Source organism: Zingiber officinale, chromosome 8A (genome assembly GCF_018446385.1).
Source record: "Zingiber officinale cultivar Zhangliang chromosome 8A, Zo_v1.1, whole genome shotgun sequence".
Classification (NCBI taxonomy): Eukaryota; Viridiplantae; Streptophyta; class Magnoliopsida; order Zingiberales; family Zingiberaceae; genus Zingiber; species Zingiber officinale.
Window position 1 is genome coordinate 7,424,747 of NC_056000.1, and position 12,327 is coordinate 7,437,073.

Below are 12,327 nucleotides of genomic sequence, written 5' to 3' on the forward strand. Positions count from 1 at the left end.
GGGAAACAAAGCGAACAAAATCGTCCCAGCGCTCTTTTCACTCAGCACTCTTGCCCCCAAAGAGACATCCAAATGTCGGCAATGCACAACAGAATAACTTGATTAAAGGGTAACTCCAATAAATCAAAGAAATGAGACAAACATGAGGCCATCCACGACATCAAGAGCGAACGAGAGAACTACTCAAGAAACCGAAGGATAGAGTTAAGGCAGAATATAGAAACAAAGAGCTAAAACTCACGTCACGTCATTTCTCAACGGAAGATTTCACGCCACAAGCAAAAGGTTCCAAAACGCGAGACGAACAATCAAACCTGACGGCATCTCACCTTCTTTTCCATCACGCAGACGCCAATCTTGATCTTGTCCGTCATCTCTGCTCCACCCCGCCGTTCTCCACCACCACCTATCTATCTTGGGCTCGCGGTATTGTGCCGAATGTTCCAAAGAAACGATCGTATACACCTACCTATCTTTGCACCAAAAGAATCGAGATAGACGATTCAACGCGATACCTAGGCTTTTTAGTAGGATTCGAATCTGAGAAGTTACGGTTCCGCCATGCTTGCCATCGCCGCCACCAATTGCAACTGAACACAGAAAGCTCGAGCGAATGGATGAGAGAAAACGAGTGATTGATCAGATAAAACGTTGCTTAAAAAGGGAGCAATAAGTTGGCAAATGGAGGCCGGACCACTAAATAAGGCTGGCTGACTAATTTAACCTAAAATATTTAATAATCAATCCGGAATTTGATATCAAGGCTCTTCGAAGGCGCTTGCTGATTACGGAGGCCGCGTTTAAAAACGTAATTGTCCCAAGCAGAGTTGTTGATCACGTTTTATTTCTTCTTTCTGGCTACCCCTTCGTTTACCTAGCTTGTGATTGGTTGCGGGTTGGAGCTGCCGCTTTCGAATCTTCTCGAGAATCGAAGGCCTGCAATAGTGGGGGTGGGCAGAACACTTTATTTTAGACCAGGGAAATTATGAATCAAACAACGGTAAGATAACGTGCTCTCTTCCCAGTGTCTCTCCTAAGACAGGGACCACGGAACCGATCTCGGTTGATTCGGCTCTGCCAAATTCGAATTCAGTTTTCCAATTGTCCGAATATATTATTATATTTATTTTTAAACAATAATTTTTTGAAAACTAAAGTATATATTTTTTTAAAATATATATTACTGGATTTTAAAAAGAATTTAAATACCATATGATACTAAAGATTTTAATTCAATTTAATTTAATTTCTTCCTGATGCCTGTCTCGACTAACGCATGCGAACTCCCTGAATGGGCCCATGGAATATCTGGTGGTGGTCCGGTCCTATTGGACGACCTAAATTTTCCGGCACCAAGCAGAAGCAGTTCGATTCGTGACATTGACCCAGTCGAACCAGTTTAAACCCAGTCAGCGACGAATTACATGTGCGTTGGAAGAAAGGTGTCCACATAATCGGCGCCTCATTTCTCGTTTCGGTTTCAAGCTCGGGCCCATGGGCTATAATCCAGGTCTTATTTTCCGACAATTCACGTGTGTAACACGTGCAAGGCACAAAAACCCATACCTTTTCTAAGGCAAATTTTCAACTTGGTCCTTAACATTAGATGAATTATCAAAGGACACCAATCAATTCTTTAATTTCTCAATATAATATCTAGTCTTACTAATAAGTGATAACTTACAAATACTTACAAGTTATAACCGAGCCAATCAAAGTAAGTAGAATGAAAAAGAATGCAACAAGATAGAGAGGAAAAAAAACTAGATAAATTAAGCACAACAATATTCATAGCTAAGGCGAAAAGAACAGTCAATCTGGAAGAAGTCCAAGCGAGGAAGCAGTCTTTTCGATTCAATGGTTGAGGCTTAGACTTTCAATTTGAATTATTTACCCTCCAATATTCAATATTGCGTACCGACCCTCTTCAATTTGAATTGAGATTCCTTCGTCGCTGCACGGTTCCCGACACGGACCCGCACTGTCATCCCTAATTTATGCTCTCTGAGTCTCTGTTCCTCCTTTACCACTCACCTCAGTAGCTTTCCTCAAGTCCAAGCGAGGAAGCAGTCAATGGTAAGGAAGCAACTCGGTGTCAGCATCGCCATTTCATGGTGGACTCTCGCCTCATTTGTGGCCTTCGCCAGCGCCTTAACTCCTGATGGTAAAATTCTCTGCTTTATACGGTTTGATCGAGTGGGAAAGATTGTGGAGTGAGTGGATTTGGTTTGGTTCGAAGGTGAAGCTCTTCTGGAGCTCAAGATTGGCTTCAACGATTCCAAGCAACTGCTGTGGAGCTGGCGACGTACCGATTCTCATCCATGCTCATCCTGGCTCGGCGTATCCTGCCACCTCTCCGACCTCACTGTCCGATCAATGTATCTGTTCTGTCCTATATACGAATCTTTTGTTTAATAATTTAGGTTCTCTATCTTTTCTCTTTGCGTGCGTCTAACTTGACCAAAACCTACTTCATGCTCCATGGCAGTGACTTACCTTATATGCAACTCAGCGGCATCATCTCCGCGAGTATTGGCCGGCTCCAAAGGCTTCAGAGATTGTAAGGACATTTTTCTTTTCAATCCTTTTTTCCTTATAGAAAATCTCTGAATGTATGCAAGCCATTACGTGGCGATTCTGACCAAAAAATAAGGACATGTAAAAATGTAGCGGTATACTAAACACCGAACAAGGGGACTTTGATCCGCCATTTGGTAGATGACCATACAAAACCTTAGAATTTATTTTTCTTTGTTTCTCTTCAATAAACTCTTTCTTAAATTCATATTTTCCTCACTAGTGTTTGATCTCAATTTGAGATAGTATTGAAGTAAGAGGAGTGTTCTTTCAATGTCCAGAATGCATCGTAGTCATGAAAATGATGAGATAGTTATTTCAGATGACTTTTCTAATCTCTAATAGCTGTGAGCTAATGAATTCTTACAAGGATATGTGTATCGTGGCAGGGCTTTACACCGGAACAGCTTGCATGGTCCTATTCCAATTGAGATAAAAAACTGCACTGAGCTAAGAGCATTGTATACCTTTTTCTTCTTAGTCATATATATATATATATATTCATTTTTTTTTATTTATTAGCAATGCAAATTTACTGGATCTTGTTGCTTGAAATTTTCACACTTTCTTTGAAGATATCTGAGATATAATTACCTTCAAGGAAGCATTCCACCTGAGATTGGAGAACTTGTGCACCTTACCATCCTGTACTTTCTCCAATCCCTTGTTCTCTTTTAGTCTATTGTTATTTGTTCATTCAGTTTTCTTGAGCTTGATATAATAAAAAATTGTAGGGATTTGTCTAACAATTTACTCAAGGGCACAATTCCACCAACTATTGGCCGGCTGAGCCAACTACGAGTTCTGTGAGTCTTCATGTAATTGTTGGTAGCTCAGCGGTTTCCCATTTCAGAGTTCAATGTTTGACAGTGATTTCTTTAACTGTAGAAATTTATCAACAAATTTCTTGTCTGGTGAGGTTCCAACTGTTGGCGTCCTTGGAACTTTTCAACGCACTTCGTGAGTAATTCTTGTATTCTCTTTGATGCTTCATTAACTTGCATCATTACTTGTGTATATGGGATCCAATTGTTTGCTAGGGCAACTGAGATTTTGTTACATTTCACTAAGTGTCCACTACTCTTCTTATGTTTTAGTTCAAGTATCTATATGATAATTTGGAAGGGATGCTAATGCAGGTTTGTTGGGAATTTGGAACTATGTGGTTTGCCAATTCAGAAAGTTTGTCATAGCACTGGTGGTACATTGGGCTTTCCTGCAGTATTACCACATTCCGACGCTTTTGCTTCTCCTGGTATGTTTGAAGAGAGCATAACTTTTCTTCTTGCTGGGAGCTACTGAACTTGCTCCATCTATTTGATTTTCCTTTTACAAAGGAACTTGTGTAATTTTGGTTCATAATGTCCTTGGTGCATCTTTTAGCTAACCCTTAAAAAAATTTCAGGATTAGCATCATATTCGTCCAAAAGATCATCACATTTTTTGAATGGTATCATTATTGGCGCTGTCACTACCATGGCCTTTGCTTTAGTTACAATCCTTGCATTCTTATGGATTTGCTTACTGTCGAGAAAGGAAAGACTTGCTGGAACCTACGTAAAAGTAAAGAAACAACTTGTGCAAGATGGTGGTAAGCTCAGTTGTTTAAATGCCTATTAATAGGACTCAATCCTGGTGAATAACCTATTTGACTCAATATGTCTCTTCTCAGGAAGCAAGCTTGTTATTTTTCATGGAAATCTCCCATATTCATCTCAAGAAATTATAAAAAAGCTGGAGTTGCTTGATGAAGATGATATGATTGGTTCTGGAGGATTTGGTACAGTCTACAAGATGGTGATTGATGATAACTGTGTTTTTGCTGTTAAAAAGATTGATAGGAACCGAGAGATATCAAATCAGATTTTTGAGAGGGAGCTTGAGATTTTGGGTAGTATCAAGCACGTCAACCTTGTGAATCTTCGAGGCTATTGTAGACTCCAATCTGCAAGGCTTCTCATTTATGATTATCTGGATTTGGGGAGCCTAGATCATTACCTTCATGGTAATTTTCTCAAGCAAAATGTATATTTTTGTGTGGAAATTTTTCTTAATTTCTTTGTAAATGATGAGTTTGAAGACATGTTAACTCTCTTTGTAGTATAACATAATATTTATCCATGTCTAGCTATTCAGATCTCCCCTTACAAAAGATTTCTTCTTTGTTGTATCTCTATTAGACATGACATTGATTCCTATCATTTGAAGATATTGACTATGCTTTCTTTTGTTTTTAATTCACTGAATCTTTCTTTTTCCAGAAGATAGTCAAGAAGAGCACCCATTGAACTGGAATGCACGTATGAAGATTGCTCTTGGGGCTGCAAAAGGATTAGCATACTTGCACCATGATTGCACTCCCAGAATAGTTCACAAGGACTTCAAATCTAGCAACATTTTACTTGATAGGAGCTTGGAGCCTCATCTGTCAGATTTTGGTCTTGCTAAATTGCTTGTAGATGGCGATGCACATGTCACCACTGTAGTAGCAGGCACTTTTGGCTACCTCGCACCAGGTTTTCTACTAACTTTGAAAATTACTGGTGTCCTCAACACTATAGTTTTTAAGACATTATAATGTTTCAAGAGGAAATACTCATTAGGCAGGAAACTCTGATGGATATAGAGATATTTTGATATCTAAACGAATTCAGGAAAGAGTACTTGAAAGTTTGAACTGTGTTAGATGTTGTCTATAACATTTAATTGATTCTTGTTAAGATAGTTGAATCAAACAACAACTTTGGCTTCTACCAAATGTATTATGATTTATGAATCACTCAGTTGTAATTGATAGTAATCTTTTTCCTGCCTCTCAGAATACCTCGAAAGTGGAATTGCAACGGATAAGTCAGATGCATATTCCTTTGGGGTCCTGTTGCTGGAGTTAGTGACTGGAAAAAGGCCTACAGATCCATCCTTTGTGAGGCGAGGATTGGACATTGTTGGCTGGGTAAGAAAACACTCCTGTTTCTTGTTATTTAGCCATAATCGACATCTCTGCTCCACTTGTTTGACTTCTTATACATTTGACAGTTAAATACGCTGGCAGAAGATAACAGTTTGGAGGAAATTATAGACAGGAAGTGCGGCAGCGTAGATGTCGAATCAGTAGAAGCAATCATTGACGTCGCTGCAATGTGCACTGATTCGAACCCTGACAACCGCCCTTCCATGAGTAGGGTCTTACAGATGCTCGAGGAGGAGATCATGTCGCCCTGCTTGAACGACGAGCTCTATGAAACTCATTTGTACATCTAATTTGAATGTCTTACAGACATGAAAACTTGCTTTTGTACAAAAATGCTGCGTGTAGGGCTCTCCACTCATCGAGCCTTAGCTAAGAAATTTTGACGTTAGAGATTGCTAGTTTGGACGTGTGGATTGATGATAATAATTTATTAAGCAGGCTTATTGCCTTTCAAAAGAAAGCATTAAATAATTAAAAAAATTAAATATACATTTTTTAAGATTATTTTTTTTCTTAACTTTAAACTCCATTGCATATGGACAATGTATATTATATCCAGCTTCTGGATAGTAAATTTGAGTGGAGGAGAAGATTCTCCCAATCCTTTCATTTACTTCCACTGAAGAAGAGGAAGAGAAATCCAACTGAAAAACTAAAAATCAACAACTAGCGAGCAAACAAGAAACCCCATTCCCATTTAGAGCATATAAATCAACAAGGATTCATGATGCAATGAGACAAAATACCAGTTATCAAATATAAAGACGTCCTTCTAATTTATTAATACAATAAATCATTGTAGTTCATCATATAAAACTTGTCGAGTATAGAGCATTTGCATAGGAATCTTAAAGAGCATACGGCATTTTAGCTTCAATAAAGCTGTCTATCTATTTTGATTTCTTCTCATAATTTATGCAAGTTTTGTATGATTTGACTTGCTCTAAGCTAAAAAAAACACAGTCAGCTTGCAATAAATAGAGAAAGATAATGAAAATGACTCTAGAATCTGAACTACTCTAGGTAGGGAAGTTTGAATGCGTTTCAACAGACTTGTGTGTTTCATGTATCCCTCAAAAGATTTTAAATAATAACAATAAATTTAGTAATATTTTCTTTGTTTGTTTTAAAAAGGAAAAAAAATTTAAAAATTCTGTTTTCCTTTAGATAAGATTTTCACTTTCCCATACAAAAAAAAACAATAAAAATATTTGTTTTTTTAATAATTGTTTTAAATTTATTTCTTATTTATTACTTCGTTAATATTTTTAAGAAATAAAATTTAGAGTTTTTCTTATTCCTTTTTTTCCTTCATAAAATGATTGCATGAAAAATATGTTATATATTTTTTTACTGTAAATTTTGTATTAATTGTTTTTCTTTTATAGAAAACAGCCTTTTGAGTGTTTTGTTCCGATTTTCTATGGTTGGAGAAATATTCATGATTACAGCTCAGGATACAGCAGATGGTTTCACAACTCTATCAATCTTCCTTTCCACCTTGGGCATCTTCACTTATTTCATTTAATAGGGACCGAATCTGATGCCATTTTGTCTGCCGGATTAGTGTCATGCTCGTAAATAAGATTATTTATTTCAATATGTCTCTTAGCAGCTGCGTACATTCTTTTTCTCCAAGATCCCTGCGAGATTCTCTGATGAAAAAAGCCATTGCAATATGGAGAATATGATCACATCAGAAGAAATATTAAAGTTAAAATTGACCTTTTGTACTTTTATAAGCGAATCGGATCTTACAATGTTTAGAAACAAGCTTTGAATTACTCATGAAGAAGCAACAAGAACACAGCCCTTCAATATGCAACAATAATGAAAACAAGGTACGTGATTAACTGACAGTGTAGTAAAGAACAGATTATAAATATCTCATTACATTAATCGCTAGCCACAATAGGAAGTGCAGATTGACATCATTTCACTGACTTCCAGTTTAAAGTAGTTCAGTGGAGCTGCAATGCTTCCTTAGGTTTGCCCAAAAGGGTAAGCACAGTTCGAGCAATGTGCTTGGAAGTAAGTCCAGCTTCTTCAGTTTGGTCCTGAAGCGATCCATGATCAATGTATCGATCTGGCAAAACCAGTGACCTTGCCTGTAATGAAAATCAAATTTCAGATCAACTGCTCAGCACAGTTACAACAGATTAAAAACTTCATTAAATTAAGTTACCTTGAGCTGCTTATCAAGAAGCCCACTCAAGGTCAAGAAGTGCAAGACATGCGAACCGAAACCTCCAATGGAACCCTCCTCCACAGTGATCAGAATCTCATGTTCATTTGCCAACCTTCTTATAAGCTCCACATCAAGAGGTTTACAGAACCGGGCATCAGCTACCGTGGCAACGATTCCATGGTTCCTAAGTGAGTCTGCAGCTTTTATGCATGTCTGCAATATGGAGCCATATCCAAGAATGGCAACTCTATTTCCTTCCATCAGAATCCTACCCTTCCCAATCTGTTGAATCAAACAAAATATGTGGTTTATTAGCTCTTCTTGCTAATATCATCTTAGTTTTGTTAACAGATGCAAATTGTTGGGAAGATAGGAAAAGCACCTCGAGAGGAGTTCCTTTGTAGTCTGGAGACAGGGAAACCCCAACTCCATTGCCCCTAGGAAATCTGAAACAGCTTGGTCTGTCATCAATGGCCACTGCTGTTGCAACCATATGCGTTAGTTCAGATTCATCTGCTGGCGCCATCACAACCATATTGGGTAAGCAAGCCATGTATGTGATGTCAAATGCTCCACAATGAGTAGGTCCATCAGCTCCAACAAGACCAGCCCGATCCAGCGCAAACCGGACAGGAATCTTCTGTAAGTCAACATCATGAACTACCTGCATGGGTCATAGTTAATCGATCCATTAGACTTTGGTCTATTTTATATTGACCAACTATGTTATGAAGAGATTATAATTTTTGTTCTATGCTCTTACTTGATCATATCCCCGTTGCAGAAATGAAGAATAGATAGCACAGAAAGGCTTGAGGCCCTCAGTGGCCAAACCAGCTGCAAATGTGACTGCATGCTGCTCTGCGATTCCCACATCATAGCATCTGTCTGGAAATCTCTTCTGGAAATAATTCAGCCCAGTGCCACTTCCCATGGCAGCATGCACAGCCACAATCTTGTCATCAACCTCGGCCTCTTTGATGAGTGATTCTGCAAAGTATCGGGTGTATGAAAGGGTGGAGGATTTTGCCATGGATTGCTTGCCAGTTTTTGGATCGAACTTCACAACACCTGCACCATGGCATACATGGATCAGATTACCATAGCTATCAGGGAAACTTCTAGCTTTGAGGAATGAGTGAAAGACTCACCGTGCATCTTGTCTGCAGCAGCCTCAGCAGGGGGATACCCCTTTCCTTTCTCTGTCACAATATGGATAAGGACAGGACCAGGAACTGGCATGGACTTGATCTCCTCAAAGATGGTGATCAAGTCGTCTACACTGTGCCCATCAACAGGACCTATATAATACAGACCAAGTTCCTCAAACAATGTAGAATTAGAGGCACTCATCATTCCCCGAGCATATTCATCCACCTTTGAAGCAATCTGATGTGCTTGCCCACCAATTTGCTTTGTGAGATTCTAAACAAAAAAAAAATTGGTGTAATGATCTTGTCCAACATAAAATCTTTTAACTAGACTAAAATAATACAGATCAAACACAATAAAGTTTACCTACCTGAGAAAAAGGAAAGTCATTTCTAAAACACTAAACATATATCTTTGCTATTGTTTTCTTTCCAAGTGAAGATAGTTTCTTGCTTCTTCAAATGTACTCCCAACAGAATGAACAATACTGTTGTTTTTAGAAACATTTACACACCAAAATATCCTTTTTGTGAGGTTTAATTGAAATAGGTCATAAATACCCTAAATCTGTGTATTTCACACATCAAATGTTTGTTTAAGTGGATATATTCTCTCTGTACAGAAACAATTTCGGCAGCTCAACTTTATCAATGTGTTGCTGATATTATTAAAAGAACAACAAATAGAGCATAATCTAGTTAAGGATCAAGATTCTACCTTAGCAGTTTCACGTAGCATACGGAACTTTGTGCTGGATTGAAGCTTAGTAAGGGCCTTACTGAGTGCCCCAACAGGAGTTGCAGGTCCATCAAGGGTTGCAGTTGGAAGAGAAACTTGTTTATTATCATTCAACACGACAATAAGATTAGAATCCAAGTATCCAGCATTGTTCATTGCTTCATAGGCCTGGCCAGCAGTCATAGCTCCATCTCCAACCACTGAAATAACATGATTCGTCTTCCCTAGTAGATCTCTTGCAACAGCCATTCCTGTCAAACTCTCTGGGCGTAAACATCATCCTGACTTGAACACCGAACCATAAGATGGAATTTATAAGAGTAAGTTAGCTAACCGAGTCCTGCAGAGATGCTTGTGGAACTGTGGCCAACGCCAAAGGCATCATAAACGCTCTCATCTCTCTTGGGGAACCCAGCAAGCCCTGAGGTCTGCCTGATTGTATGCATCCTCGACCTCCTTCCAGTCAATATCTTGTGAGGATAGGTCTGTATTATCCCCAATTTGGATTTAGGCTTGAACCAGTTACTTTGGCGGCAAAACTACTACGAATTTATAGTATTACTGACCTGATGGCCGACATCCCAAATGATCTTGTCTTGAGGAGCATTAAACACATAATGAAGAGCCACAGTCAGTTCTACCACCCCCAAGCTGGAGCTCAAGTGCCCTCCAGTTTTCGAAACGGTGTGCACAACTTCCGCTCTGAGCTCAGCAGCCAGCTGCTCCAAATCCTATAGCAAACATTTTAGAGACAGTGTATTTCCCGCCAAATTAGTCACGAAAAGGTTCAATTGTTCGACCTATTTCTACGCAGATAGATAGGATCACCTTCCGGGAGAGGTTCTTCATGTGAATAGGGAAGTTGATCGTATCGAGGAGAGGCGTCGCAGGCTTCTCCCCCGAGTAATCAATCTTCCACCCATTCTCTCCCTTAGCAATCATCATCTTCCCATCGCCGCTTGGCCGGCACGCTCTCACAGCGAACTAAATAGGGAAAAAGAAAACGCCGCAGACATGAGACTCGACGGAAAAATCAAGCCTTTTTAGGAAAAGATTCAAGAAATGGAACCCTAGCTAGCTACCTGTCTTCTTCTGCCATTGTTCGTGTTCGATCTCAGAGATCCGAGTAACGAGGCGGGGGAGGCCGCCATGAGAGAACTTGAAGCCTCCATTTAGCGAGAGAGAGAGAGAGAGAGAGAGAGGGGTGTGTGTGTGTGTGTCTGCCGTTCGGATGGCAGCATGCGGTGATTTAAATAGAAGGTGACGATGGTGACGACAAAAGCCTTTCCACCAAATTTGATTTGGCCTCTCAGACTTTTTATCAACTTTTCCTTATTAATTCTTATTATATTCAAATTTCATTTTCTTTTTTAAGTAAAGATAACTAGGCTCATCAAAGTCTCTTTGGTTTCTAATTATATATATATAAAAAAGATAAATTATAGGGTCTTAATTGTCAAGTTACTAGCAGTGAAAGAGATTTTTTTCCCCCTAAACTTTTATTCTATTATAATAAATTTGTCACACATAACCAATTGAACACCGGACTTTCAAATTTCATTTCTTAAAATAAGATAGGGTGTTTTTTTCTTTTATTTTTTTAAAGGCGTCTTTTCATGATTGATATAATTTAGAGTGTTTTATTTCTATTGAACATTTTATTAATTAAACAATTCATATTATTCCGAATTGCACCGGTCTATTTCAGCCGGTTTGTCATTTCTTAATTTAGAAGATGAAGAATAATAATAATAATAATATCTACGTTACCCAACACATGAAACACAACTTATATAATTATCAAAATATTTTTTACGTGTATAATTTAATTTCTTACCTTCCGCCCATATGTTGGACGTATGCGTGTACGTATATAGACAATGGAAGTTGGTGGTTTTATTTTGGGATTTAATGTATTGCGCCCTATATTTCTATTATTGCTAAAAAATAACAAAATTTATATTTTATTTTTATCCTATAAATATGCTTATTTTAATACTATTGTAGTAAATTATTTGTATTTAGTCAAAATTATTATATATTAAGTATTACTGTATTATTATTTTTATTTAAAATTCCCCCAATTTTCTATTTCTTATACGCGTTCATAAGCCCCTAAACAATCAACATTCCTTTTGGCACGCAAGTCATGATTCAGTGTGAAAATAAAAACTTATTATGTAATATTTTTGTTACATAATAATAATATAAAAATAATTTTATATATATATACACTGTATACACACCACACGAGAAACACTAGGGGGGAAAACGACTACGTGTATATGTTCTGTCCTATATATATTCCTGTCATATTTTTGTTAAACGCAAGAAAAAACTATGTGTGTTGTCCTATGCAAAGTATTCGACTAATTTATCAGCTGTCTTATTAAAAACGATTGAAATTTGAGACTATGCATGGACAGCTCGATTATTTGATTGATTTTATCAAGTTGTCTTATTAAAAATGATGAACATGCAGCTCAAGTTGATGCAATCCTGCATGGATTCTTGGGTTTGATACGCAAATAATACTATATCAATTAACAAAAATAATGTACAAAATAAGCATCCATCTCAAGAAACAAGATTTGAAGAATCCACCAAGATTTGAAGAATCCAGATTCAATGAATTTTAGAATGTTAATAATATTGGTGTGATTCACGGTGAGAACGAGTACCTTAATGATTGTAGAAAAAT

The 12,327-nt window shown here is 37.8% G+C and overlaps 3 protein-coding genes across 7 annotated transcripts in view; 1 reads left to right on the plus strand and 2 right to left on the minus strand.

The window, feature by feature from the left end:
• The window catches only part of LOC122012189 (inositol hexakisphosphate and diphosphoinositol-pentakisphosphate kinase VIP1-like), a 70,596-nt gene extending 69,812 nt beyond the window's left edge, over positions 1–784 (minus strand). For 2 of the 3 annotated variants that reach the window (XM_042568642.1, XM_042568641.1), the window contains exon 1: positions 330–783. In XM_042568642.1, the coding sequence (XP_042424576.1) occupies positions 330–374 (45 nt within the window). In that variant the 5' untranslated portion in view covers positions 375–783. Of the gene's footprint in view, positions 1–329 lie in introns of all 3 variants that reach the window. The other variant, XM_042568643.1, reaches the window with a different exon arrangement.
• Positions 785–2,009: 1,225 nt separating this feature from the next.
• Positions 2,010–6,004, plus strand: LOC122008158 (LRR receptor-like serine/threonine-protein kinase FEI 2). 3 transcript variants are annotated; one of them, XM_042563771.1, is made up of 13 exons: positions 2,010–2,164; positions 2,240–2,378; positions 2,489–2,560; positions 2,967–3,038; positions 3,153–3,224; positions 3,312–3,383; positions 3,466–3,537; positions 3,717–3,832; positions 3,983–4,168; positions 4,250–4,582; positions 4,839–5,093; positions 5,397–5,530; positions 5,614–6,004. In XM_042563771.1, the coding sequence occupies exons 1-13, from the start codon at positions 2,074–2,076 to the stop codon at positions 5,836–5,838; spliced, it is 1,839 nt and encodes a 612-aa protein (XP_042419705.1). In that variant the 5' UTR covers positions 2,010–2,073; the 3' UTR covers positions 5,839–6,004. The 3 variants fall into 3 exon arrangements, with proteins under 3 accessions (XP_042419705.1, XP_042419706.1, XP_042419707.1); XM_042563772.1 differs by having other exon boundaries at positions 4,842–5,093; XM_042563773.1 differs by having other exon boundaries at positions 2,016–2,164; positions 2,246–2,378.
• Positions 6,005–7,308: 1,304 nt separating this feature from the next.
• LOC122007928 (probable 1-deoxy-D-xylulose-5-phosphate synthase 2, chloroplastic) lies at positions 7,309–10,851 on the minus strand. Its single transcript, XM_042563467.1, has 10 exons — positions 10,709–10,851; positions 10,455–10,610; positions 10,193–10,357; positions 9,961–10,111; positions 9,606–9,877; positions 8,888–9,161; positions 8,500–8,807; positions 8,119–8,400; positions 7,734–8,018; positions 7,309–7,656 (listed from the first exon to the last, which is right to left on the minus strand). Exons 1-10 carry the CDS (start codon positions 10,796–10,798, stop codon positions 7,510–7,512), a joined length of 2,130 nt encoding a protein of 709 aa, XP_042419401.1. The 5' UTR covers positions 10,799–10,851; the 3' UTR covers positions 7,309–7,509.
• Positions 10,852–12,327: the final 1,476 nt, after the last annotated feature.